Source organism: Sminthopsis crassicaudata, chromosome 2, assembly GCF_048593235.1.
Source record: "Sminthopsis crassicaudata isolate SCR6 chromosome 2, ASM4859323v1, whole genome shotgun sequence".
NCBI classification, from domain to species: Eukaryota; Metazoa; Chordata; class Mammalia; order Dasyuromorphia; family Dasyuridae; genus Sminthopsis; species Sminthopsis crassicaudata.
Genome location: NC_133618.1, coordinates 531,056,046 through 531,084,037, shown reverse-complemented (window position 1 = coordinate 531,084,037; position 27,992 = coordinate 531,056,046). Strand labels below are relative to the sequence as shown.

Genomic DNA, 27,992 nt, shown 5'->3' with positions numbered 1-27,992 from the left:
ATATATCATAACTTTTGTTTTACAATATGTATAGTCAGTTAATATACTAAATATTATGCTCTGATGATTTGTTTTTATTTTAAGTTTAAGAGGGAATTTTTAAAGGTAAGATTATTTTTATGTGATAATAGTATAATACGGTTTTTCTTTAATAGGTGAAGAAGGAACCCTGAGTCATGGGTCAGTTATTGATGGAAGATTTGAAGGATTCATCCAGACACGTGGTGGCACATTTTATGTTGAACCAGCAGAGAGATATATTAAGGATCGAACTCTGCCATTTCACTCTGTCATTTATCATGAAGATGATATCAGTAAGTACTTTCATACTATCCACTAATCTTAAAAGGAAAAAGTTCTCCAGAATGCAAAAAATTGGGCCATAGCTTTGGATCCTTTTCTAATGCTATTTGTTAATTAAAGTAACATAGTTATTTTATAATTAATGAATACCATTATGAGTACAAATTCTGTATAATGAGATTTTTATGTAAGTATCTGCCACATATGTTTTGCTAATTTGGGTATAAGAATTCTCTTTGAACTAAAAAATTTTGTAATTGATGATTAGGTTTTACAAGTTTACATTGATTTAGTAGTTATTTTCATGAAAATGTGTGGGTTTTTTTTTTTTAATTTTTTTAAAATTTTTAAAAATTTTTTATTCATTTTTCCAAATTATCCCCTCCCTCCCTCCACTCCCTCCCCCCGATGACAGGTAATCCCATACATCTTACATGTGTTACAATATAACCTAGATACAATATATGTGTGTAAATACCATTTTCTTGTTGCACATTAATTATTAGCTTCCGAAGGTATAAGTAACCTGGGTAGATAGACAGTAGTGCTAACAATTTACATTCACTTCCCAGTGTTCCTTCTCTGGGTACAGTTATTTCTGTCCATCATTGATCAACTGGAAGTGAGTTGGATCTTCTTTATGTTGAAGATTTCCACTTCCATCAGAATACATCCTCATACAGTATTGGTGTTGAAGTGTATAGTGATCTTCTGGTTCTGCTCATTTCACTCAGCAACAGTTGATTTAAGTCTCTCCAAGCCTTTCTGTATTCCTCCTGCTGGTCATTTCTTACAGAGCAATAATATTCCATAACCTTCATATACCACAATTTACCCAACCATTCTCCAATTGATGGACATCCATTCAACTTCCAGTTTCTAGCTACAACAAAAAGAGCTGCCACAAACATTTTGGCACATACAGGTCCCTTTCCACTCTTTAGTATTTCTTTGGGATATAATCCCAATAGCCTGTTAAACTTCTTTATCCCCTTCCAATCTCTTTGAAATCTTTTGTTTATATTTTTTATGATTTTGGATTTTTAAAGCATAATCATCAGTGTATACTAATTATTTCTTTGGCATAACTTAATTTCCAATCAGTCAGTGAAATCAATAAACATTTATTAAACACTAGTATTTGCTAGGCACTGTGCTAAAAGGTGTGTTTTCTTGGAATTTTCTATATATTTCTTATTACATAGAAATACATTCAAATATCACATAATTTTCAATTATTTGATACATTAGTAATTTCCTTTTTTTCCCCTGTAAAAAATAAAGCTGTTTTTTATTTTCTTTTTTCTTTTTATTATTTATTATATCTTTGCTGAGGCAGTTGGGGTTAAGTGACTTGCCCAGGGTCACACAGCTAGAAAATGTTAAGTTTCTGAGCCAGATTTGAACTCAGATCCCCCTGACTTCAGGGCTGGTGCTCTATCTACTGCACCATTTAATTACCCCCGTTTTCTTTTTTATAGACTAGATAAATACTATCCCATTTGCTTTACCTTTCACTCTCCCTCACCCCTAACCCCTCAATCTCCTTCCCCAGTCAACCACCAAGCATTTATTACATACCTTTTATGTGCCAGATACTTTTGCTAGTTACTTTGGGTGCAAATACATTGAATGAAATCAACTCTCAACAAATTTTTATTGTAATAGTGGAGAAAACATATAGAAAATAAGTGTAAGATAGTTAGGGATGGAAGGTGGAGGGTTCTAATAGTTGAAGAATTAGGAAAGCTTTGTGCAGAAAATGGTGTTTGAGTAACTTCTTGAAAGAGAGAGATTCTCTGAGGCCAGAGATGAAGATGAACATTTTAGGCATGAAGGACTGCCAAGAAAAAAGAGAATTTTGACTTGAGAAGATGTACTTTGGTACAGAGAAAGATGAGTTTGATTGGATTGTAAAATAGAGGATTGCCCTATGAGGTCAGAAGATAGATTGGGCTCAGATTGTGCGTATTTTCTTCTATCCTTGTGTTTTCTATCTAGGGTTCCATATGCTATTGTTATTGGGTTTGGAGTACTTTTTCTATTTTTAAAATAGTGAATACGATGGTTTCGGTAGAAAAGTGGGATCGAAGGAAAAATAGCCTTGAGAAAGGTCATAGCTTATTAGCTTTGACAGTGTTCACAATGACAACTTCTTACTCTACACGTGCAGATAGATATAAACAATATGCAGAGATATTTTGTCATGAACTTTATAGGAAATATTTAAAGCATGATGGAGTAAAGAAATTTTTTTACTTTAATGCCAGTTAATCTTAAAAGAATTATGTAATTTGAGGAATTACAATTTTATATTTTAGTCAAATGGTTATCAACTCTATTCTGTAATATATGATTACCAATAATGGGCTTGCTGAAGATTTAAAGGTAAAGGTCACCCATAAAAGATCTCTTATAAAATAAGTAGTGTTATTTGTATTTTGGTTCGGTGGTGGGGGGTTTTTTTCCCTTCTTTTGTGTTCCTGTCCCTGTCTAACCTCTTAATATGCCTAGAATTTGTAGATACTTCATATTCAAAGTTTTCTCTCTTTTTCAAGTTTGGATATTTTTGCAGTAGTTTTTCACAATATTTTCAATTTTTCACATTTGTATATTTTTCTTTGGTTAAGGAGGGAAATTTTTTTTGGATGGGAGAGGGTGTCTCTGATCTTTACTTTTTGAGCTGTTAGAATGCCAGTGACCCTATTGACTGCTTTCTGAAAAAATTTTTATTTTGTTAATCTTGAAGTAAAGGTATAGCTTTTTGAAATGTTTAGACGTTTTGAAAGTCCTTGGAGTTGAATAAGTAGGAAATGACATAGTGAACTAAGGTATGGATTGAATCCCCTTGATAATGTGATTGCTATTGAATTAAATAGGATAGTTAGGTTGTGCAGTGGATTGTCTGCTGGGCCTAAAATCAGAAAAATTCATGTCTGTGTAACTCTGGGCAAGTCATTTAATTCTTTTTGCCTCAGTTCATATCTTTGTAAAATATGCTGGAGAAGAAAATGACAAACCATTCCAGTAGTATCTTTACCATGAATACACCAAATGAGCTCACAAAGAATCAAACATAATTAAAATGAACAAAATAGCTTTAAAAACAAATGATCTTTGGTGACACTGTCATTTAAAAAATCATGTCATGACATAGCCATGAATATTAAAGTATTCCACTAGCTATTCAATTTCTCTATTTCTTTATGGAGCACTTTGCAATGATTCTGTATGTCTTTTATATGTTTTGATGGATTCATCTTCTGAGATTTTATGCACTTTGTAGTTTTTTGAAATGGAATTTTTTTTCTATTATTAATTTTTGCATTTTGTTATTATATAGAAATGCAGTTGATTTTTAAAATTTTAGTTTTATTTTTGGTTCTACATTTCTTATTTTCCCCTTACACTTTACCTAGCCATTGAAAAGGCAAGAAATACTATGTTCATGAATATATATATATATATATATATATATATATATATATATATATATATATATATATATATATATATATAGTCATGCAAAATATATCAGTTGTGCTCCAGAAAAGTAAAGTAAGAAAGTGGGGGGAAAAAACCCTTTAATGTGAACTCTTGAGTCCATCAATTCTCTATGAGGTCAATGGCATTGTTTAACCTGAGGTCTTTGGAATAGTGGTAAATTATTGTATTGATTAGTTATTAATTCTTTCACAGTTGATCTCACTACAATATTAATATTACTGTATAATTTGTTTGGATTTGCTTACTGTTCGCCTTTCTAGATTTTTCTGAAATCTCCTTAAATATTTTTTGAATAGCACAAAAGTATTCCATTGCATTCTTATATCATAACTTGTTTAGCTATTCCCCAGTTGGGTCAGTATCTCTTATAGTTTCCAATTTTTTTTACTATCACAAAAAGAGATAATGTAAATATTTTTGTATCTGAGTCCTTTCATTGATTTCTTTGGATATAGATCTTACACTTTATTATCAATGTATTAGTGTATTTATTTTCCCTTTAGCATTTCTCATTTTTCACACAAATACTAAATCCTGATCTTAGAAGCCGTTGAAAAGAGATAAACTGAGAAATGGTCACCCCCAAATTTGCTGAATTAAAGTGATAGTACCAAATGCTGGTGTGGTGGATTTCAACTCAACAAAGTATATCTGTCTCCTATATATTTATGAAACATTTTAATTTGCATTATTGTACTGTGTCTTACACAAACTAATATTTAAGATATATTGTGTCTAATTAGATTTCTAGTTAATGAGAAGCATCTTGGCATAAAAGAACAATGGATTTGAAATTAATAAAACAGGAGTTGAAGTTCTTCAGATGCTTCATATCTCTTACACGCTTATCTTCCTCCATTGTAAAATGGGGCTAATAATAGTATATTTCTCATAGTCATGATGAGAATAAAATAAGATAATAGTAAAATAATTAACTTCCAAAATGAACATAGTGCCTTTCTTTTTAAAGTTCCTAACAGGCTAGCTGTCTTCTAATGAATTCACAAGCCAACTAAGGAAAGTGGAAACCTATTGAGGGACCTTTATTCTTCCACTTAGCTATAGTGTTTTGGGTAGCAGAACTTCAGTCTTGATCTGGTTGAGTGTTTGTAATGTTTCTCCTTCATTGCACTAGATGCTAGAATTAACTATGTCTTTTGCATTAGTATCTGATGCCATATTTATTATTTATAGATTCTCTTCTGATAATAGAGTAAAACATAAAAAAAACTAGGAAGTTTGGTGGAATGGGGAAGTATAAGAAAGGGAGTGCCTATGAGACCAATCCTTGTTTTAAATAGGCTGAATGTTTCTACACCCATGAGCCATTCTTTATGAAAGAATATGCTGTTTAGCCATTTCAGGGAAACTACAAGGCATGGAATGATTTAGCATCTCAATGAGGTCTTATTCATTAATTACACAAAAGCTTTTTTTGTAAAGAATTACATTGTCCGTATTTTAGAGGGAAAATATCATTGTCTCTTTTTACAGTGAATATAGTAGCCAGCAAAAATGAACTCTCCTGTGAATTTGAAAGTATATATTAGAAATTTGTTATGAACAGTTTTTCTTATTGAAGAAATTTTATATCATTGACAAACTTTGAGGCAAATACAAATGTGTTGGATTATTTTGGAAATGTTTTTTTAAATGTCAGGTTTTCAAAATCTTAACCTTGATAAGAATTTGATAAATCATTAAATATAAAATTCAAATGATCAACATTCTATGAATTTGTTACAAACCGTTTTTCATTGTGTACTTAATACTTGTAGCATGTTTTACATTTTGGGGAACATTTAAATTTGTAAAAGGCCCCTAATCCTGAATTTTCTGCTTCCAAGTTAAGAAAAGACAGGAGTTTTAAAACCATCTTTGAGTTTAAAATAGTAAATTTCCTGGGAGTACTGCTCTTTATTATTTGCTATTATTTAGCACAGTTGAGTAGTGAATTAAGTTCATTTTGTGTAATGTTTTCACTAACAATGCTATTTAGAATAACATTATATTTGTATATTTTAATTAGATTCTATTGTGACATGGTTTTGCTAATTGTCCAGTCATGTAGGTTCCCATGGAATTAACTACTAATTTGTTTAACATGATTTTTTTCCTACTTAATATGGGGAAGGATATGTCATTATACTTTTAAGAAATTAAAAAAATTTTTTTTGTTATGTTTTAAGTTCTGAGCTGTCTTAATGAGTCCCCATTTCACATTAGAGAAGACTACTATTCTGCTTTTTCATATATTGTATATATGAGTTGGGGATGTGTGTGTGTCTGTATGTGGTTGTGTAAAATTTTTGTTTTTATCATAAGTTTTTTTCTCTGGAGTTGTACAGCATCTTCCTTCATAGTTTCTTTGTAGTTGATTTGGATATTTATAATTCTGAGGACAGCTTAGTCGTTCACAGTTATTTTTTTGAACTATATTGCTGTAATTATCCATCATTGTCTTGTTCTTCTCATTTCACTCTTTATTTCCTTGCGAGTCTTTCCATGTTTTTCTATATCAACTTGCTTATCATTTCTTATGGTACAGTAGTATTCTATCACAGTTATATATTACAACTTGTTTAGTGATTTTTTTCAGTTAATGAGCATCCCATCCATTTCTAGTTCTTTGCTACCACAAAGAGAACTGCTTATAAATATTGTAGAACATATAGGTTCTTTTCTTTTTCCCCTGATTATTTTGTGAAACAGACCTAATGTAGGTATTGGATCAGAGGGTATATACAGTTTTATAACTCTTTGAGCATAATTCCAGATTGCTCTCCAAAATGATTGGATGTATTCACAGTTCCACCAACAGTTTATTAGTCTCAACTTTTTCACAACCCCTCCAACTTTTGTCATTTCTCCCTTCTATCATTATAACCAGTTGGATATTGTGAAATGGCTTCTCAGTTGTTTTAATGTACTTATCTCTAATCAATAATGATTGACTGGGTTTTTTTTATTTGTTTGTTTTTTGGTTTTTTTTGGACTATTTCTACCTTTGATTTCTTTATTAAAAAAAAAAGAAAAAAAACTTCCTGTTCATATCCTTTGATCATTTATCAGTTGGGGAATGACCCATATTCTTATAGATTTGACAAAGTTCTCTTGTTTGATATGAGACTTTTATCCGAGAAACGGTCTATAAAATCCTCTTCTTTCTGCTTTCCTTTTAATATTGCCTACATGTTTTATTTATACAAAATCTTTTTAATTTAATGTAATCCAAATTGTTTTACTTCTCATAATGCCCTCTATCTCTTGTTTATTTATAAATATTTCTTCTACCTATAAGTCTGTAAGTTAGTATTCCATGTTCTTCTAATTTACTTATGATCTCTCCCTTGATATGTCTAGGTCATGAATATATGTTTGACTTTATTTTGGTAAATGGTATAAGATATTGGTTCATATCTAGTTTTTTCCAGGCTACTTTCCAATTGCCCCAATAATTTTTCTTTTCTTTTTTTTTAAACCAAATAATGGGTTCTTACGTCAAAGCTTACACCTTTACATTTGTCAAACACACATTTCTATGATCATTTGCTATAATATATTGTATGTCTTTGTTCTACTAATCTTCCTTTCTGTTTTTTTTAGCCAGTACCATTTAATTTTAATTATTGCCTTGTAATACAGTTTAAAAATCTGGTATTCTTAGATCTCTTTTTATGGGTTTTTTTCCCCTATTAATTCCTTTGGTATTCTTAATCTTTTATTCTTCCAAGTGAATTTTAACATTTTTTCCTAATTCAATAAAATAGTTTTTTGTAATTTAATCAGGATGGCATTGAGTAAAATTATTTTAAGGTAGGATTATTATTTTTGTTATATTGGCTCTGCTTCTCCATGCCGAATTATTTTTTCTCCAATTATTTAAATATGATTTATTTGTATTAAAAAGGTTTTATAATCACATTCATGGAGTTCCTGGATTTGTCTTGGCAGGTATACTCCCAGGTATTTTATGCTGTCTAAAAGTTAATTTAAATGGGATTTTGCTGGTAATATATAGAAATGCTGATGATTTATGTGGGCTTATTTTGTATCCTGTTGTTTTGCTAACCATATTGTTTCTACTAGCTTTTTTTTTCTTCACACTGAGTCTTTAGGGTTTTTCAAGTATATCATCATTTGTTTGCAAAAAGGGCTAATTTTATTATTTCACAATCTAGTCTGTCTACTTCTTTTTCTTCTCTTATTGCTATTACAAGCATTTCTAATATAATATTGAATATTTACATTAATGGACATTCTTTTTTCACTCTTGATCTTATTAGGAAAGCACCTAGATTATTCCCATAACAGATCGTTTTCATTGATAATTTTAGGTAGATGCTTCCTATCACTTTATGGAAGAATCCATTTATATTTCTGTTTTCAAGTGTTTTTAATAGGAATGAGTGTTGTATTTGATCAGAAGAATTTTCTGAATCTATTGATAATAATTATATGATTTTTATTACTTTTGTTATTGATGTAATTAATTATGTTAATGGTTTTCCCACAACGATCTTATATTCTTGGTATAACTCCTACTTGGTCACAATGTATAATCTTTGTGATATACTGTTGTAGTTTCCTAGTTATCATTTTATTTATTTATTTATTAGTGAAAATGGGCTATACTTTTTGTTTTTCCTTTAGATATCAGTACCCTTTTGTAACATAAAAGGAGTTTAGTAAGATTCCTTCTTTGCTAATTATTCCAAATACTTTATTATTGGAAATAGTTGATTGTTAAGGCGGAGGTCTATTCTCTGAGAGCCCCTACAGCTGTGGTTCATAGCATGTGAAGGAATTGCAGGCAGCCTTTGTTGACACAGGTGTTGTGAACTGGGAATGAGATAAATTGGAGGCAGAGGGAAGAGGAGACAGGTCAGACAACACAACAGTCTCTCAGTCAGAGATGTCAGAAAACAGCAACTGCCTCTCAGTCTCCTTGTGTCATCCTTTCACATGAGAAGATCCATTCTGCAGGTCTGGGTTGGATCTCTAGCAACCACTGTCAGGTGGCTCTGAGTAGCACAACAGTTGATTTTTAATTGTTTGGTAAAATTCACTTGAAAATTCAACTGGTTCTGATTTGGTTTTCTTTGGAAGCTCATTTATGACCTGTTCAATTTCTTTTTCCTAAGACAGTTTTTTTTAAAAAAATAGACTGTTTGCCCTTCTCTTAATCTAAGTAGTTTATATTTTTATAAGTATTTTTCTAATTTACTTAAATGTTTATTATAAGTTTATTTGTATATAATTGCCAAAATAACTCCTTTAAAAATAACTTTTTAAATCACTTTTATTTCACCTTCATTAGTGGTATATTCATCCTTTTCATTTTGATAAAGAAAACTAAATCATTATAATCAAAATCTTAGTTTTACTGATTCTCTAGTTTTGTAATATTTATTTTTGTTAATCTCACCTTTAGTTTTTAAGATTTCCAATTTGGTATTTAATTGGGGATTTTTACTTTGTTCTCTTGCTAGTTTTTAAAATTGCATACCTAGTTTATTGATCCGTTCTTCTTTCGTTTTATTACGTTTTATTATTATAAGCATTTAGAGATAGATGTTTTCACCAGATTACAATTTTTGCTTCATCCCATTGATTTTGGTATATTATCTCATCATTCTTTTTAATAAAAGCATTTCTTGTTTCTATGACTTGTTCTTTAACCTAATCATTCTATAAAATTGATTAGTCTTGAATTAAGTTTTTAATCTGTGTTTCCTTGGTCCTTATTAAATATAATTTTTATTGCATTATGATCTGAAAAGGATATGTTTAATATTTCTGTCTTTCTGCATTTAATTATATAGTTTTCATGCTTTAATATATGATCAGTTTTTTGTAAAGATACTATGTACTCTTAAGAAAAGGTATATTCCTTTGTATTTCCATTCAGATCTCTCCAGATACACCTGTCATTTCTAGCTCATCTAAGATTTTATACACATCTTTGACTTCTTTGTTTTTGTTTTGTTGGATTAATCTAATTTTGAGAGAGGGGGAGGTTATAGTCATGCACTATTATAGTTTTGTTGTCTTTTAACATTTGGAATTAATTTAGCTTTTCTTTTAAAATTTTGAATGCTGTGTAGCATTTGGCATATAGAGGTTTAGTATTGATATTACTTCATTGTCTATGTTGTCTTTTAATATAATGTAATTTTCTTTTTTACCTCTTTTAATTAAGTCCATTTTAGCTTTAACTTTATTGGGTCATTATACTTTCTTTTCAACAGTTCCCAAACTGTTCCATGGAACTTAGTGATCATTGATAACCAACTATCCGTTCTATGAAAATATTTCTGTGCTGATGAAAATTTAGAAGCAACCTAATTCTTCTCCCTACAGCAGAGGGTCTTGTATTATTTTTTTAACTTAAAAAAAAAAACTTTCATTTTTATATTGCCCTAATTTCTCCTTATTTTCTTCTCCTTCATCCTTCCAAAGAACCAGTCTATAAGATTTAAAAAATTGATAATAAAATTAAAATTTCATTTTCAAATCAACAAGCATTGTTTTCTTTGTTTTTACCTATGTGGGAAAAAAAGCCCCAAAGTAAACTTCCCCTAATAAGTGTTTCAAAGTTCTTCCTTTTTAACTATGTTCTTTTTAATATAAATTGTTTTCCTCTTCTGTTCATTTTTGCTTCAACAGTTCATACTACAAGTTTTCCAAAGTTTCTCTGAGATTATCCCTTTTTATCATTTCTCATACTGAAATAACATTTCAGTCACTTAAAATTCTCTTATTGATGGGAAATATAGTTTGTGATTTTTTTTTCTTGTTTTTATGCTACCATGAAAAGAGTTTTCATTAATACTTTATATATACAGGACTTTTTCCTTTTTCTTTGCCCTTTTTGAGATATAGATCTAGTATTGTTGGTTTATGGATATGTATAGTTAATAAACTGTTTTATAGGAAGCTGTACTAATTCCAGTTCTGGCAGCATTCCATTAATGTACCATTTCCCTGAAGCTGCTCTGACATTTATTATTTTGGGATTTGGTTGGAACTTCAGAATTGCTTTTATTTGTATTTCTCTAATTATCCATAATTTGGAATTTTAAAAAATGTCTAGATTCTATTTCTTTCCTCCTAACTAAGCCTGTTCATAGCCTTTAACCACTTAGAAAAAAAAATTTAGAAAAGCCAATAAATATATTCACAAAATCTAACATATGCAATGTTTTTTACCCCTAGAACTATCACCTATGCAAAAATGTGGGAGGGAATGTCTTGTCTTTGGGGTAAAACTTATTTTTTGTAATTTCTTAATAATCATTAAAATGATTATTTTGTGATTTTCTTTCCAATTGCATTATAGTAATTTTGTAATATTGTTTTCTTGGCACATGTCCTATGTATGTGGTTCCATATTTCTCTGTATTTGCCATGATTACTGTTTCTTGCAGCATGTTTGCGGATTGTTTTATTCATGTGCCACAGCTTGTTGAGTCATCCCCCAGGCTATGGGCATCTATTTTGTTTCCACCTTCTGGTTACTGAAAAAAAGTGTGCAATCTTTATTTTAACTTTTACAGATCTAAAGGACCATCACTTAAGACAAAAGGAATCAATTCCCTTAATCTTATCTGAGAGTCACATAGGTTTCCATTACTTCTACCACCAACCTCTGGATTCTAATTTATTCTCATTTATGCATAGTTCTTGCTAATTTTCTGTACTGGAAAATATAAGAGATAAATCAACAATATTGTCTATCTCTGTTTTCTGTCTCAAATTTTTTTCATTATATTTCTTAGATAGTATGTGGCCATCATCTTCATGCTCATATCTTTTTTTCCCCTTATTTACCTCATAAATCTCCTCCTTAGGATCATTCTCTCCCACTCCTCCTGTTGCCAGTTGCTCTGAGAAGTTTCATTTCTTCTCTCTCCTAAATAGAATGTGTTACAAGCACCATATCACAAAGGTCACACCCAGTACTACCAGAGTCTCTCTCAGGTTACCACTCATCAGTGTAACTTTCCTCCCATTACCATAGCCAGGCTTCCTTCCTTTCTTTTCTTTTTTAGTTGTCCTTTTCACTTACCTTCTTCACTATAGTCTCTTCTCTTCCTAAATCCATAAGGGTCAGCTTATTGTTGCTTGCTCTGGATTTGACCCCAGCATATCATACCTTCTCTATACCTTCCTACTTTCCTCTTCTTTTCATATAATTCCCTGTGTTGTAATATAATCCTAGAAAAAACAAGGCAAAAAACAAAACCCCTGTCAAAAAGCATTGTTTGACCTGTAGGCTGAATTATCATAATGTATATAATGCCTGAGGGTTGGCTTTTCACCATTACCTTAGCAAGACTTTACCTTCACTTCTGTCTTCTGATGTTCTTTTTGGAAAGAAATTTCTTATTGGAATTCTCTGGTTTGATTCCTTTCTTGTTGCTGTAATTGGCTGCCACATTTATTCATTTTTTTGTATTCTGTGATTTGGGGAGTTTTGAGAAGGAAATAATCTCTTCAGTTCTGGCTTTCTTCCTAAAAATGTTTCAGTTTTATTGTTAACCATCCTAATTTCTGTATTGTTAAGCTCAGATTGCTTGCAAAATTTGGTGTTTCTGAATTGAATTATTACCTTTAACTACTAATTGTCCTGGAGTTTGTAGCCTTGGCAAATTATTATTATTATTATTGTTATTGTTATTTTTTGATGGTGATCTGTGAATTCTTTTAGTTTATATTTCAATTTCTATGATCATACTGGGAAGTTCTTGTATATTACATCCTTCATTATTCTGTTTTTTTTCTCCCTTTTTTTTAATCCTTCTGGGAGACTTGTGATCTTTAGGTTGTTTTTGCACATCTTGTTTTTCTGTGGCTCAGAAAGGTGAGTGACCACCATATAATAAAAAAAAGCTGGAAATATCTCTAGGAGAAAGACAAAGAGAAGCGGTCATTCCTCCAGTTGAACAGGCTGTGGAAAGGAGGAGGCACTTCTGGAGATATATTAGCAGTTTAGCTTTTAAAGCAAATACTCTCCCACCACTGACTCTCATCCTCATTGGCTGAGGGTCTTACATGCCATATGCGGGAACTACCCAGGAAATTGAACTTTGGCCAATAAGTATGTAACTGTACATATTTGATTGCGATAGGAAGAAAATGATGTCATACAAGAATAGCAGGAAGGGGAAATGGGCATGTCCTTGGGTCAATGCCCAAGGATTACCTTCAGGCCTACTCCAGTAGGAGTAGATGAAGCTTTACTCAAGTTTCACAATGGTCTTTTAGAGATCTCACTCCATCTATTCATTTTTAAGATTGGTATATTTTGCTTGCATAGAGAACATATTTTCTCTTAATGTTAATTGCCTTTTCTTTTTATTCTTCTGGATTGTCCTTTTTATGTATATTTACATTCCCAATCTATTGATCTCTTTTTCATTTCTTTGGTGAGATTTATCATTGCAGATTCCACTTTTTCTATTTTGCTCTACAATTTTTTTTCTTTTGTTTTCATTGGGTAGGCTATAAATACCTTCACAATTTTAATTTCTTTTTTGAACCACTCAGGAACAATGTATTATGGTTCCATGTTCTCATAGTTCACAGGATCTTCTCTTTCTAAGTTTTGAATTATTTTCCTTTGTTTTGCAATATTTATTCATAAATGCCTAAATTAATTTGCTAGATTTGGAAGCTGTATTTGCTTTTGTAAATTGTTTTTCCTGTTGATTTGTCTGCTTATGTTCAAGGCTTTTGAGTTTTCTTCTTTAGTAATTTCAATTTTTCTCCCCCTGGATTTTCCCTTATTGACTTGATGACTTTGTTTTCTGATTTTATTTGGGACTAAATCTTAAAGTATATCAACTTCCTCCTATGTTGAGCAATTTTTGGTTAGCCGGCCCAAGTCTCTGTCTCACGTGACTTTTTTGAGTGGTCAGGACTGACCCCAGTTGGAGTCTATTCCTCAAACCTAGTGCAGTACTGCAACCCCCATCTTCCCATTCTATCCACTATCCCATTCCTGTATTGTCCTGTTCTGTTTCCACTATTCCTCAGTTCTCTGACTGGATTCTGGCATTTCTGAGAGCTTCCATGCTGGGAGACAGGATTGACTACCCTAATATTGGCGGTGCGGGGGGGCGGAGCCAAGATGGCGGAGAAGATACATGCTATTTTGTGAGCTCCCTCCTTCCCTCATTACCAATTAGTTAAATCAGCCTCAAAAATAGCGCTGGACTGATAGAAACCACAAAAACTGGAAGCTGAAGAGAAACTGGAGTTTCAACAGAAAAGGTCGGTTCCCAGGGGAGGAAAAAAAAAGAGGCCAGCACAGACAGTTGGGTGGTAGCACACTGCACCGATCGAGCTGGGGAGGGCTCTAGGATCAGAGAAGCCACTGAGATAGAAGAATCTGGCACAGGCTGTTAGCTCTTCTCTGCTTATAAAACAGCAGTTCGGAAGAGAAATCAAAGTCACTTTAAAATATAAAGTCAGATACTAGAACCACCCCAATCTGGAAATGACTCAACAGATCTCAGCACTGTGGGTGTGGCTGACTTAGGCTGTCAGAGCTTTCACCTGGGGGTAGTTAAGAGAGTGAAAAGCTCCCGCTTTGGGACACGGCCCAAGGCAACACACAGTGCCTTGCTTGGCTGGAGGCTGTGGAACTCAGCTGCAGAAGTCCCAAAAGGACCCCGGTTTCAGGGCAGACACTTCCAGTTTGAGCGCAGGGGCTTTTCATGTCCGCTGCTGACATCCACGCCCCACGGGAAGCATAGGCTGGGCTTTGTGTCGCCTTTACTGTTCGGTCTTAAACCTCAGGGAAGTCGCCAGGGCACACAGCACCCTCAAAGCACAGCCCTGCTAATCACCTCCGAGGCACTTCCAGGGAGGGGGTGGGGAACTCTCTCCCAGAGCTCTCTCTTAGCTCAGGTGCATGAGCCGCTGCATCCATCTGGTCTGGGAGGAAGCTGGTAAAGAAATAAATAAATAATTTCCTACCCCAGATTTTTTAAATATGAGTAAAAAGTAAAAAAGAACCATTGATTCCTTCTACACAGAGAAAGAGCGGGTATCCAACCCCGAGGAAGTTAACAGCAGAGAGTCAGCAGATAACAGCCTAAAGGGGAACGATTCCTGCCTCCCATCACATAACTCTCTCCTAGAAGAGACTATTAAAAAATTAAGAGAGTTTGGAGAAAAATGGGGAAAGGAAAGAGAAGCTATGAAATTGGAGTTGGAAAAAATAAAGAATTCACAGGAGATTCAGGGAAACAAAATTTGTGAATTAGAAAAGGTTAAAAAATCATAGGAAAGTAGGATTTCTGAATTGGAAAAGATAAAAAAATCTCAAGAAAGTAGGATTTCTGAATTGGAAAAAGAAAATAATTCTCTAAAAAAAATTAGGGAAATAGAAAAAAAATCAATAGAGCAAAATAATTCATTTAAAAAACGAAATTGGGCATATACAAAAAGAATTAAAAACTGTGAATGAAGAAAATAACTCCTTAAAATTCAGGATGGAACAAATAGAAATGAATGATTCATTGAGAACCCAAGAATCAGTCAAACAAAACAAAAAAAAATGAAAAGCTGGAGAATAACGTCAAATACTTACTGGGAAAATCTATAGACCTGGAAAATAGATCTAGGAAAGGTAATCTGCAGATCATTGGACTTCCCGAAAACTATGACCAAAAAAAGAGCCTAGATTCTATCTTACAGGAAATCATCAAAGAGAATTGTCCAGACATAATAGAAACAGAAGGGAAAATAGACGTCGAAAGAATTCATCGAACTCCTTCTGAAATAGACCCTAAAAAAAGAACACCACGAAATATTGTGGCTAAGCTGCAGAATTACCACACAAAGGAGAAAATCTTGCAAGCAGCTAGAAAAAAACAATTTAAATACCAAGGTGCCACAATAAGGGTCACTCAAAATCTGGCTGCCTCCACATTAAAAGATCGAAGGGCCTGGAACCTGATATTCCGAAAGGCAAAAGATCAAGGATTGCAACCAAGAATAAACTATCCAGTTAAGTTAAACATCTTTTTCCATGGAAGAAGATGGTCATTCAATGAAATAGAGGAATTCCATATGTTTCTAAGATAATATTGGCAGTGCTGTATGATGTTACTTGTTCATCTTCCCAGTACCAGTAGTTTCCAATTTTACATATCTTTTGATAGTGGATTTTTTGTTCCAACACTGAATAGTTAGAGCTTTGCTGCACTAGGACTGCTGCCTGTTAGGATGACTTTTTTTGTTACTGCCTAGTTAAACTTTAGGTGTAACTTTAGGTGTCTGGAATTGCAATTTCCACAGTACTATGTGAAGACATAGAGGAATACTAAATTGTTGGGTTGTTTTTTTTTTTTTGTTGTTGTTGTTGGAGGCCCAGACTAGTGTTTTTGGTCCTTGAGTTCTGTTAGTGTAATCTTACTCTAATGGTATTGTGGAAAACATTAAGTGAAAGTGAGGCAGGTTAACTGCTGTTCTCTCTTTTCATCCAATAACATTTATAGGACCATCAAATGTTGCAAAAAGCAAATAAAGTTGTTGGAGATAAAGAATCAAAAACATGTTTAGTTTTAAGTTAGATAAGCTTTTTTTCCTTCAGGTTATTAAAGGTAGATTTTAAATACCAGAAGATAGTGACAACGTACATTGTAATTTTGCTTTTTGAGGGAAAGCAAAATCATTCAAATAGCAGTTAGTTTTTCTTTTTATTCCTAGTTAAACATAAATTTGATATTGGTTACTACTGTTTAATTTCATGTTTTTGTATTAAAAGGATGTAAGATTCATAAATGCAAGATTCATATTAATTGCTTACACTGATCGTGTAGGATTAAATATAATACAAATGGAGTTGTACAAATAGTTGAAAATGCTATAATTTTTTTCCCTTTAGATATAATAGTTGCTTTTCTGATTCTGTTCTCTTAGGGCAGTTGGATGTTGCAGTGGGTAGAGCACTGGCCCTGGAGTTAGAAGGACCTGAATTTGTCTTCTCATAAATATAGTGAAATTTTAAAATAATGTGTTTTGAATAATAAAGCCTATTAGTTGCTTATGCTGTAGTATTGTAAACTAAAACTTGTTACTAGCCCGTGAAATTTGCCTATGAATTTGTTATTTAAAACTCATGAGTAAAATCAGCAAACTTTTATTAAATACCTACCAAATAACAGGCACTGTGCTGAGCACTGGGGATAGGAAGAAAAACAAAAATAATCCCAGCCCATAATCTAATGGGGAAGGCAATGTTCAAACAACTATGTACAAAGAAAAAATGTATAAGATAAATCAGAGATAATTTCAGACAACTTTGCTTTCTGAAAAATCTAAAGAACGGGTTGGTTTTCCATTAAATAATTGTCCCTTGCCAATAAGCTTTACAGGTAATTATTTTACAAAAAGATTGATTTCTATGGATTTGGTATGAACCAATTGGAAAAACCACTTGTAAAAAAATATGTTGAAAATCATAATAGTCTTTGTGCTTAAAGGCATGTAAAATGTTGAATGTGGGTGTTTGCATAATCCCACAAGCTCCTATTTTTAGTTAAAAGATTTGCTATATTCCAAAACACTTTTGAATGTCAGCTTTTTGTTTCACTACATAGCTAAAAAAATTTTTTGTCTAAAATTTTTGTGCTTGATTGAGCACTACTTACCTACATGAGGCCTTTTCTGATAGTCCTAGTTGTTGCTTCCTTGTAAATTATTTTATCCTTTTTGTTTTCCTGTAGGTCAGAGGTTGCTTCATTTTTTTTTATTTGTAAGGCCTGACATGTAATAAGTTCTTAATAAACGCCTGCTTATAGTTTTGTTGATTAACTATGGCTTCTTCTTTCAGCTGATCTTCATATGACTAGAACTTAAGGCCCTTTACATTGTTCAGATTGTTTTTCTGGTTTATAGTTTATCAGTGTCTTTTTCTAAAATTAGACTAGAGGTGGATAATTTCAGAGGCAGAGTCATTTAGACTTGTGAGGTTGTTAAAATGACCTTGAGCTGAGAGAGATCACTGACTAGATTGGTGCTAATCTGACAGAAAAGAACATTGGATAATATATCCCAACAAAAGGTCAGATTATAAAAATAGAAACTAAGAAATTTACGAAGACAAATGATTTTTGTCAATCAGTTACATATTTAAGAAGAGAAAGGATACATTTAATGAATATTTGGTTATTAGATGGTATTAGATAACAGAATTTGGCTTTCCTTGTAAATTGTTGAATATATAGAAATGATGGGCCCTGCCCAGAGATAGAATGCACATAATGAAGGCCAAAAAGAATATGTTTGCCTGAAGTATTGCTGATCTGATTAAGATTTTAAACGGAAAAGGGAACCTCATAAATTTAGACATTATGATTTTTCCCCCATTATGGTTTCCCTAATATGGTTCCTTCCAACATTGGTTTTAGGTTAAGAGCTTCATCTTTGCCAATTTTCTACAAGGTGAATCCTTAGGGTTTAATTAATGTGCATTTCCTTCATATTTTCTTCTTGGCCACCTCACAGTGATCTTCATATGGTTTTTGAACATCCTTAGAGTCTGTATTGCAACTCTCCCTCTCTTAGTTTGCCCTCTCACTAATTCCCTTTTCTTTCTTCTCCTTTTTCTTTATATTTCCCTGTTGAGTGAAATATATTTTTGTATTCACCTTTGTGTGTATTTTTCTCTCCTTTGGCCAGTTCAGATGAGAATGAAGTTCAAATGTCAACTATTTAACTTCTCCAACTACAGTTGCTTCTCTTTATTGTATAGATATGTATTTATGTAACATGATTGTGTGAGATAGTTTTCTCTAATCTTCTTTTACGCATGAGTGTATTTTTCCGCAATCACTTTATAGTTTTCTTTTTAAGGTCATTATGATATAACAGAACCATTCATAGACTTTGTCTACTTAGACTAGCTTTGTGACCTCTGATGATGATAGACTTCATTGGGGACATAGGTATCATCGTCTTCCCACCTGATTTTTATTTACATTTACTTTATTATTGTTTTTGTCACTCTTCTGTTTGAACTGCAGAGTTTCTCATAGCTTTTATGTTTTCATCAGATGCTTGGAAGTCTATTTCACTAAAGTTCTATATTTCCCCTTGTAACATTGTATTATTCAGTTTTGCTTAGTAAGCTATTTTTGACTGTAAGCCCATTATCCTTGCTTTCTGGTCATCTTATTTTAAGCTCTCTACCTGTTTATGGTATTGGTTGCAAAATTTATGTAATTCTGCATGTTACTTCTTAGTGCTTGAATCCTATCTTTATAGCTGTTGATAATATTTTTTCTTTGTTGTAAAAATTTTTAGATTTTTGGCTGTAGTATTCCTAGTTTTCATTTTGAGTTTTTTCTTTTCTTTTCTTTTTTTTTTTTTTAATGTGATAAGTAGTGAAATCTTTCTATTTCTACTTTCTGATTCTAAGAGATCTAGTTGGTTTTCTTTTAATATATCTTGGCTCTCATATTGATTGTAGTGTATTTTAGAGGTCAGTTTTAGATTTGAGATACATTTGATGATACCTTTGGTTTCCTTTCTTTTCCCTTAGTCTTTTGACTTTTAAAAAGAAATTACTTATTGTTTTGTGAAATCATTGACTCTTATTTGGTTTGTTTCATTTTTCAGGAATTTACTTTGGGCAAGGAACCTCTTGTTCCAAACTATTAATTTCTTATCCAGTTCTTCTTTAGTTCTCATTTTTTTTCTTTTCAGTTTTATCGTTTAGTGTTTTCATTTCATTGACAAAAGCATTTCAAAAATTTTATTAATTTTTGCATCATCTCTTCTAGGAATTTAATTGAACTTATATCCATGTTGTATTTTTCTTTAAGTTTTGCTTATAGATATTTTTGCCTTATTTTCTTCTCTTAGGTCACCATACTAGCTTTTTATGATGTAGTTACACTTCCTACCCCATTCACCCCTCATTTTTCCATTCTACTCCCTGATGTCTGACTTGACTTTAGGTTTAGGGCTGGACCCTGAGCACATCTATAGAGAAGTTCTAAGCATATTGTGTTAATGCTTTCTTGAGAATATGGAGTATTTTTGTTTTTATAGGATATCGGGTCAGCTCAAATGAAATCGTTGCCTCCAAAGTGGTTTGATGTAGGGCAAGATCTGTTGACACCCTCCTGGTTTGAGCTCTGTAATTTCTTGAATTTGGTATTGACTTATTCACAGTAGTAGAATATTGCTGGACCTTAACCACTATCAGTCACTTGGGAATCTGAGTGACAAAGCTGTAGTTTCCCATTTTGTCTGAGATTCCTGCTTGTTTGGTTCTCTGCAGGTTTCATATTAGATTAGAACCTGAGAACTTTGTTCTGCTTCTGGGATCTGAGCCACTTTGTTTCTGGATTTGTTTTTCTTCCACAGGTCCACAGTCCATGATATTTGCTTGATAGTTGTTTCTCTTTCTCATTTTCCCCACAGGTTTCTCTAGTGTGCCCTGGATCTATAATATGGGCCTGGATAGTGGATAATAAAGTTGCCAGTTAGCACTTGCTCCATGCTGTATGTTTTGGGATCCCTTAGTATGAGTTCGGGACCTCTTCTTGACCTGGTGTACATCCTTTGTTATGCTAGTATTCTGTATTTGGAGCTCCTGATCAGACCCCTGTCTATAAACTTATTTTTCTGTTTGATTATGTGTACCTGAGCTGGAAAACTTATGACTTTTTTCTTAGTTTTCTCCATTAGAATTGAATTTGTTGCATTTTAAATATCTGTTTGGAGCTTTGCAAAGGGAGTTTGCCATACTGATTTCTGCTTCTTTGCCATCTTGGCTTTACTTTTCTAATCTGTTTTGTCTTTAATAAGATCATGTGCTGTAATGGAAACAGGACTTGCCTTGATGAGGTTACCATCATTCAGCCGTTTTTCAACTGATGGGCATCCACTCGGTTTCTAGTTCTTTGCCACTACAAAAACAGCAGCTACAGAGATTTTTTTGCACATGTGGGTCCTTTTGCCTTTTTTATTATGTCTTTGGAATACAGGCTCAGTAGAAATACTGCTGGATCAAAGAGTATGCAGTTTGTTAGCTCGTTGGGCATAGTTCCAAATTGCTCCAGGAGATAACTTTCTAAGAAAGTTTATGTAAATCGACTTTTATTAATTAAATTTTATTTTCTTTAATTATCAAACTTTTCCTCCCCTCTTCCCCAATTTTATTCTTTCTGCTAATGTATATAAGTTCTATATTGCATTTCTCTTCTCCCTTTCATTCCAGAATTATAAAAAATAAAATGTTTTTGTTATATTTTATTTACAAAATCCTTGTAACAAGTATAGTCAAACAAAACACATCCCCATATTGGCCATATCAAAAAATTTGTATCTCGGAAGATGGGTAGCATTTATTAGTCCTCTGGAAGTCATGATCAATACTTGCGTTGATCATACTTCTCATGTCTTTCAGAATTATTTTCTCTTATAGTGTTAACCATTATTATTGTTCTTTTAGTTTTTGTTCATTCTATGTCAGTCTATACCAGTCTTACTACATTTCTCTGAAACTGTCTTAATTTTTTATAGCATGATAGTATTATTACATTTGATATCTTTGAAGGTTTCTAGTTCTTTGCTCCCACAAAAAGATCTGTTATAAATATTTTTATATGAATTACATCCTTTCCATTATATTTGCTCTCCTGGGGCAAAGGGACTAGTTGTTGCTGGGTCAAGAGTTATATACAATTAAATAACTTCTTGGAACTGGTTTCAAATTGCTTTCCAGAATGCTTGGATGAATTCTCAGGTCTACCAGTAGTGTATCACTATTCCCATTTTCTTCCAACGTTGTCATCTTCCTTTTAAAAAAAATTTTGCCAGTCTGATTTTAAGGATTTTTCATATGGTTAAAGTCACCTGTTTAAAAAAAATATATATATATATATATATATATATATATATATATATATATATATATATATATATATATATATATATATATATATATAGTTTTCATATGGGGTTAGCAGTTAGCTGCTTGAACTAAATGAAAACATAAATTTAAATAAATGTTTTATATGGTCTTTGCATACATTGGCTTTTATGATTGTGAAATGGATAGGGCAGGCATTTTTTTCATTTTAAGTAAAGAAAATTGTCAGTTTGAGTGGAGAAATGGGGGGTGGGGAGGAAATGAGTAACTAGTCCACAAAAAATTGTGGTAAGAGCTTTCAGTGAATATATGCAAAAAGTGGCATAATTAAGTTTTTGTATTATTGACTGCTTTGCTCTTTATTGAAGGCTTTATAAAGTTGTGGTGAAGGAGAAAAGGCAAGGGAAATTGGGGATAAGAAATATTATTTCATGACCAACGGGATGATTTCAGAAAGGCTGGAGAGACTTACATGAACTGATGCTGAGTGAAATGATCAGGACCAGGAGATCATTATATACTTCAACAACAATACTATATGATCAGTTCTGATGGACGAGGCCCTCTCCAACAATGAGATGAACCAAATCAGGTCCAATAGAGCAGTAATGAACTGAACTAGCTACACCCATCGAAAAAACTCTGGGAGATGACTATGAACCACTACATAGAATTCCCAATCCCTATATTTTTGTATGCCTACATTTTTTATTTCCTTCACAGGCTAATTGTATACTATTTCAAAGTCTGATTCCTTTTGTACAGCAAAATAACTATTTGGACATGTATACATATATTGTATTTAACTTATTCTTTAACATATTTAACATGTATTGGTCAACCTGCCATCTGGGGAAAGGGGTGGGGAGAAGGAGGGGAAAAGTTGAAACAAAAGGTTTTGCAATTGTCAATGCTGAAAAATTACCTATGCATAAAATTTTTGTAAAAGTAATTAATTAATAAAAAACAAATGAAATTCAATAATTATACAGACGTTATATAAGTTTAGTATTGCATTCCTTTTCCTCAATTTATTTCATTCATTTTTCTTAAATTTTATTATGACAAATAAAAAATTATTATAGATATATATTCAAATTGAGTAAATTTTAGAAAGTTGTGTTAATCATTCTATATATTGAAATTTGCAAATGTGGTCATTTGGAATTAATTTAAAATTCTACCCCATAATATTGGTAGACTTCGGAGATAGTGTGGGTTTGGTTCTAGACCTCCCCAATAAATTGAATATTGCAATAAAGTAAATTATGTGGATTTTTTTGTTTCCTAGTACATATATATATATATATTTTTTTTTTTTTTTACAATGTGCTATGACTTATTAAGTGTATAACAATAGTATGTCTAAAAAATGTATGTACTTTAATTAAAAATAGTTTGTTGCTAATTTAAAATTAACCATAACCTGAGCCTTCAGGCACTTAACACTTCCTAGCTGTGTGACCCTGGGCAAATCACTTAACCCCAAATGCCTCAGGGGGAAAATTGAGGTGACTGTAACAATTTTTTAAATTAAGAAAGCAATAAAGTTTGCTGTGTTGATTCTTTCACTTGAATGCTTAGAGATCATTGTAGAGTTATTAATTGGCCCTATATAAATATTTTTGTATTTCAGGGCCTACAGAGTAGAAAGAGAAAGAACACAACATTTATCAAGTTTGCCATCTTATACAGTCACAGTTCATAGTGCCCCAACAAGAATAGTAGCATCACAGATCACTGTAACAGATAAAATAATAATGGAAAAATTTGAAATACTCCAAGAACTACCTAAATATTACAGAGATAGGATGTAAAGTATATGCTGTTGACAGAATGGTGCCAGTAGACTTGTTTGATTCAGAGCTTCTGCAAACCTTCATTTTCCTTTTCTTTCTTTTTTTTTTTTTAAAGCAGTATCTGTAAAGCTCAATAAAATGAAGTATGTCTATATCTGTTCATCAGAAATAATAATAAATGCAGGACAAGCTAAAATGACAACTTAGAATTCTAAAGTCATCTTCAAATTATATAGCAGACATTATCTAAAATTTATTTTTTAGTATGCTAATTTATCTCAATTTCATTATTTGTAAATACCAAGGCCCATCATATACTATAGTGACTTTTTTTTTTCCCTACATTTTAGAATATCCCCATAAGTATGGCCCACAAGGAGGCTGTGCAGATCATTCAGTATTCGAAAGAATGAGGAAGTACCAGATGACTGGTGTAGAGGAAAGCACACAGGTATGAAGTTCACTATTGGACCTTATTATAGAAGTAGAAATATGTAAGTGTATTTTTTCTGCATTTTGAAATTGAATGTTCTTTATTTTCTCAAAGACTTGTATGCTGCTAAAATTATTGCATGAGCACATTTATAGAGTTTATCAAGTTCTTTGTGTATAACAATTGTATGAGATAGTAAGGTCCGGGATTATAATTTCATTTTATCATTTTGTCTTCTGAAGACTAGAGAAGTAAAATATGAAATTTCCAAGATCACATGAATAATAAGTGACAGAGTTAGGTTTAAAAACCCAGGATTTCAAGTCCAGTTATCTTTCCATTACATAAAATGTGTTTCTATGTTAAATATTTTCCTTATTAGCCTTTTTGTATTATCACATTTTTTAACCTTTGTTACTACTTCACAGGCATCAGATTTGTAAGTTTAGCAATAACAAAATGAAAATGTAATCCAGAAATAAGACTGCCTCTTCTTTTTTTATGTTCAAATTTGATGTAGCCTATAGACATGGGACACAATTATGAACTCTTTTCTGTATCTGTTCACCTCGAGGAATTTTTGTGCTGGAAAACTTCATTTCCTTGCCAACTTTTATAAAACTATTTGTTATATATTGTATTAGAGAGTTTATTGATTAGAATTAGCTACTTTCTGAGACATTATTGTCTCATTCAGATGATATTTATTTAAATTACTAATATTCTTAATTTTAATTTGAAACACTATTCAGTTTAAAATATTTTTCTTGAATGCAAAAAGTATTATCTCAGTGGATCATAGTTCCTTCAGAAAGCAGAAGAAATTCTTATTTATTTCTTCTTTTCAAAAACAAAACAAAACAAAAAAACAGCTGCTTGAAATATGATGCCTTTATGCAGTGATTCCCAACTTTTTAAGGAGGAACATCATTTTAATGTTGAGGTTAAAGTACCTTTATCCACATGGTAATAATGTTGTACTTTTGATATCTGTGAAGAGACCTCATAACTACAGAACCTTATCATGACAGCAAGGCTTTTAAAGCATCTGCATATATCTAAAAACACCCATATAAATCCATATCTATAAAATCTAAAAAAAAAAAAAAAACTATGCTTACTTCATATATTGGATCTTTGATTCATGAATTCCTTATTGGTAGTTTATTGCTTTCCCATTGAGTCTCATCCTTTGAGGTGGGAATCAGCTTTTAATGGATGAAAGAATATGGGTGAAAAAGTGAACTCTCTCTATTATTATGAATTGAGACAATCCAAATGTTTCTGAAATAATATTTTATAAACTTTAATACAAAGACTGATGGATACTTTTTGACTCTTCACTTTTATTTTGTTTGCAAATGATTGCAAAAAGGGATACATGAAGGACTAACATTTCCAGCAGGAACTGAATCACTGTTTTAAATTATATGTAACATGCGGTAGAGTTGACAACTCCTCTTCTCCCCCCAGACTCTTTCTTGCCTTTTATAATCTCTTTCTTGCCGAAAATTTTTGCCAGTGGAATGCCACATTAAAAATACTTCACTTATATTAGCAAAGTTGTCATATTTGGAATTGTATGCATAATGTTGACCCTTATTGGTCAGGGTTGGATTAAAATTGAATTTTATTTGATGGAACACATTTTCATTAGTAAATTTCATTTATTATATAGATACGTTGATGTGTTGTTAGATGCAGTATTATTAATATTAGTTAACATTCATATATAATTTTAAGATTTAAAATGTGCTGTAAATATTAGCTTTGAATTCTGTTTTTTCTACATGTTCATTTGTTAGTCTCTCAACAATTAGACTTGTGAACTTTTAACATTTTGATTACATATAAAGTGAATTCACATTCCATTCTAAATAATTGCTTTGAATTTTTGAATTCAGTTTGTCTTGTATTTGTCACTGAAATATTGTTCTAGATAAATAAAATAGAATAAATACTTTGAAAAATGTATATTTCTGTCCCAATCAAAGTTCAAAAAATATTTTATTCATATGGTATAATAAAAAGGCCAAAATTCTCAAAGAATAATTATGGAAAAAAGTTGGAAGGAAAGGTCTATCAGTAGTAGATTTCAGACTGTACCATGAAAGATCAGGCATTAAAATAGTTTAATATTGGTTTAAAAAAAGAGAGATGTTGATCAATGGTATAAGAACATCCAGAAACAAATATATAAGCATAATATTTGACCCAAGTACCTTAACTTCTGGAGTAAGGACTAAGTATTTGAACAACATTGCTAGGAGAACTGGACAATAGTCTGGAAGAAATTAGATTTAAATATACATCTCATTTCATATACCAAAATAAACTCCAAAGAGATTCATAGTTTAGAAGAAATCATATAAACATGTTAGATGAGAAGGGAATAATATCTATCTCTATATCCATATCTATAGATAAGGAAAGACTTCATGACTAAAGAAGTAATAGGAAAATAAGCTAAAATGGACAGTTTTTATTTTTATACAATTAACAAGTTTTACATAAAACTCATATAGTTAAAAATGGAAGAGAAACAGGTTACTAAGGAAAAAAAAATCTTTGCAACAAATTTTTCTTTTAAAAATCTTAGTTCCAAGATATAAAGAAATGTTTCAAATTTATGTGACTGGAAGTCATTCTTCAACTGATAAATGGCAAAAGGGATATGAATGCAGTTTTCAAAAGGAAGAAATTATATCAACAATTACACAGAAATTTTCTAAATCACTAATGTTTAGAGAAATCCAAATTAAAGTAATGACGTTTTACCTCATACCAGTTAGTAGTACAGATTTTTAAGAGAGAACTGTGACAGTATGTTGGAGGGGCTATGGGAAAATAGGTACTCTACTACACTGTTTTTGGAGCTGTGAATTGTTCTATCCATTCTGGAAACCAATATGGAATTGTTCCCTACTTACTAAACTTGGCAGACTCTTTAGAGAAGCTATACTACTCCTAGGCGTCTATTCCAAAGAAATCAAAGATATAAGAAAAGGATCTTTATGTATAAAAATGTTTATAGCAGTTCTTTCAGAAGTAATTGGAATGTAAAGTAGGTCCCTTCCTATTTGGAAAAAGGCAAAACAAATTGTGGCATTGTAGTGTAATGGATTATTAATGTGCTATAGAAAGGAGGAGGAAACTGGGAAGACCTTTGTGAACTGATGCAGAATAACATGAGTGAAATGAAAGGAACAATTTATACCTTTAGGGAAAAAAAAGGTAACTTTTCAGGATTTTAGAATTGGTTGATGCTGTGATGAACCACAAGCCTTAATACTGAAGGTAAAGTATGCCATACTCATCTCCTGGAATATGGTATTAACTGTATGAGGATGTATGTATTCTGATGGAAGTGGATATCTTTAACATAAAGAAGATCCAACTCACTTCCAGCTGATCAATGATAGACAGAAACAACTACACCCAGAGAAAGAACACTAAGAATTGAATGTAAAATATTAGCACTACTGTCTATCTACCCAGGTTACTTATACCTTCAGAATCCAATACTTAACGTGCAACAAGAAAATTGGATTTACACACATATATTATATCAAGGTTATACTGTAACACATGTAAAATATATGAGATTGCCTGTCATTTAGGGGAGGGAGTAGAGGGAGGGAGGGGAAAATCTGGAAAAATGAATACAAGGTATAATTATTAAATTAATAAAATAAAAAAAAAAAAAAAGGAATATGGTATTAAACTTAAACTGCAGAAAGAGACCTGTGTCTTTAGACATGGCTAATGTGGGAGTTTGTGAGTCTATATAGATATGTATTGAGGTTCTGTTTTATTTTATTTTAATGTTTTTTGGTAACAGTTTGAGTTTAACAAAAATGAAGATGAAAATTTTTGACATACATAACTAAAATTTTAAGAACTGTATTTCCTTTTATGAGAATTCCCACATATACTTACATACATAAACACATGCATGCTGATAACAACTTTGGTTTTTGCCTCCCTTCCTATTTCCAAAGTAAACCCTTTTTGCTTCCCCTCTCAAGACATCTGTTCCTAGGGATAAAAA

The 27,992-nt window shown here is 31.9% G+C and overlaps 1 protein-coding gene across 2 annotated transcripts in view; it reads left to right on the top strand.

The window, feature by feature from the left end:
- The window catches only part of ADAM10 (ADAM metallopeptidase domain 10), a 142,173-nt gene that overhangs the window by 66,929 nt on the left and 47,252 nt on the right, over nt 1-27,992 (top strand). For both annotated transcript variants that reach the window (XM_074294631.1, XM_074294632.1), the window contains exons 4-5: nt 156-314; nt 23,859-23,959. In XM_074294631.1, coding sequence (XP_074150732.1) covers nt 156-314; nt 23,859-23,959 — 260 coding nt within the window. The remainder of the gene's footprint in view (nt 1-155; nt 315-23,858; nt 23,960-27,992) is intronic.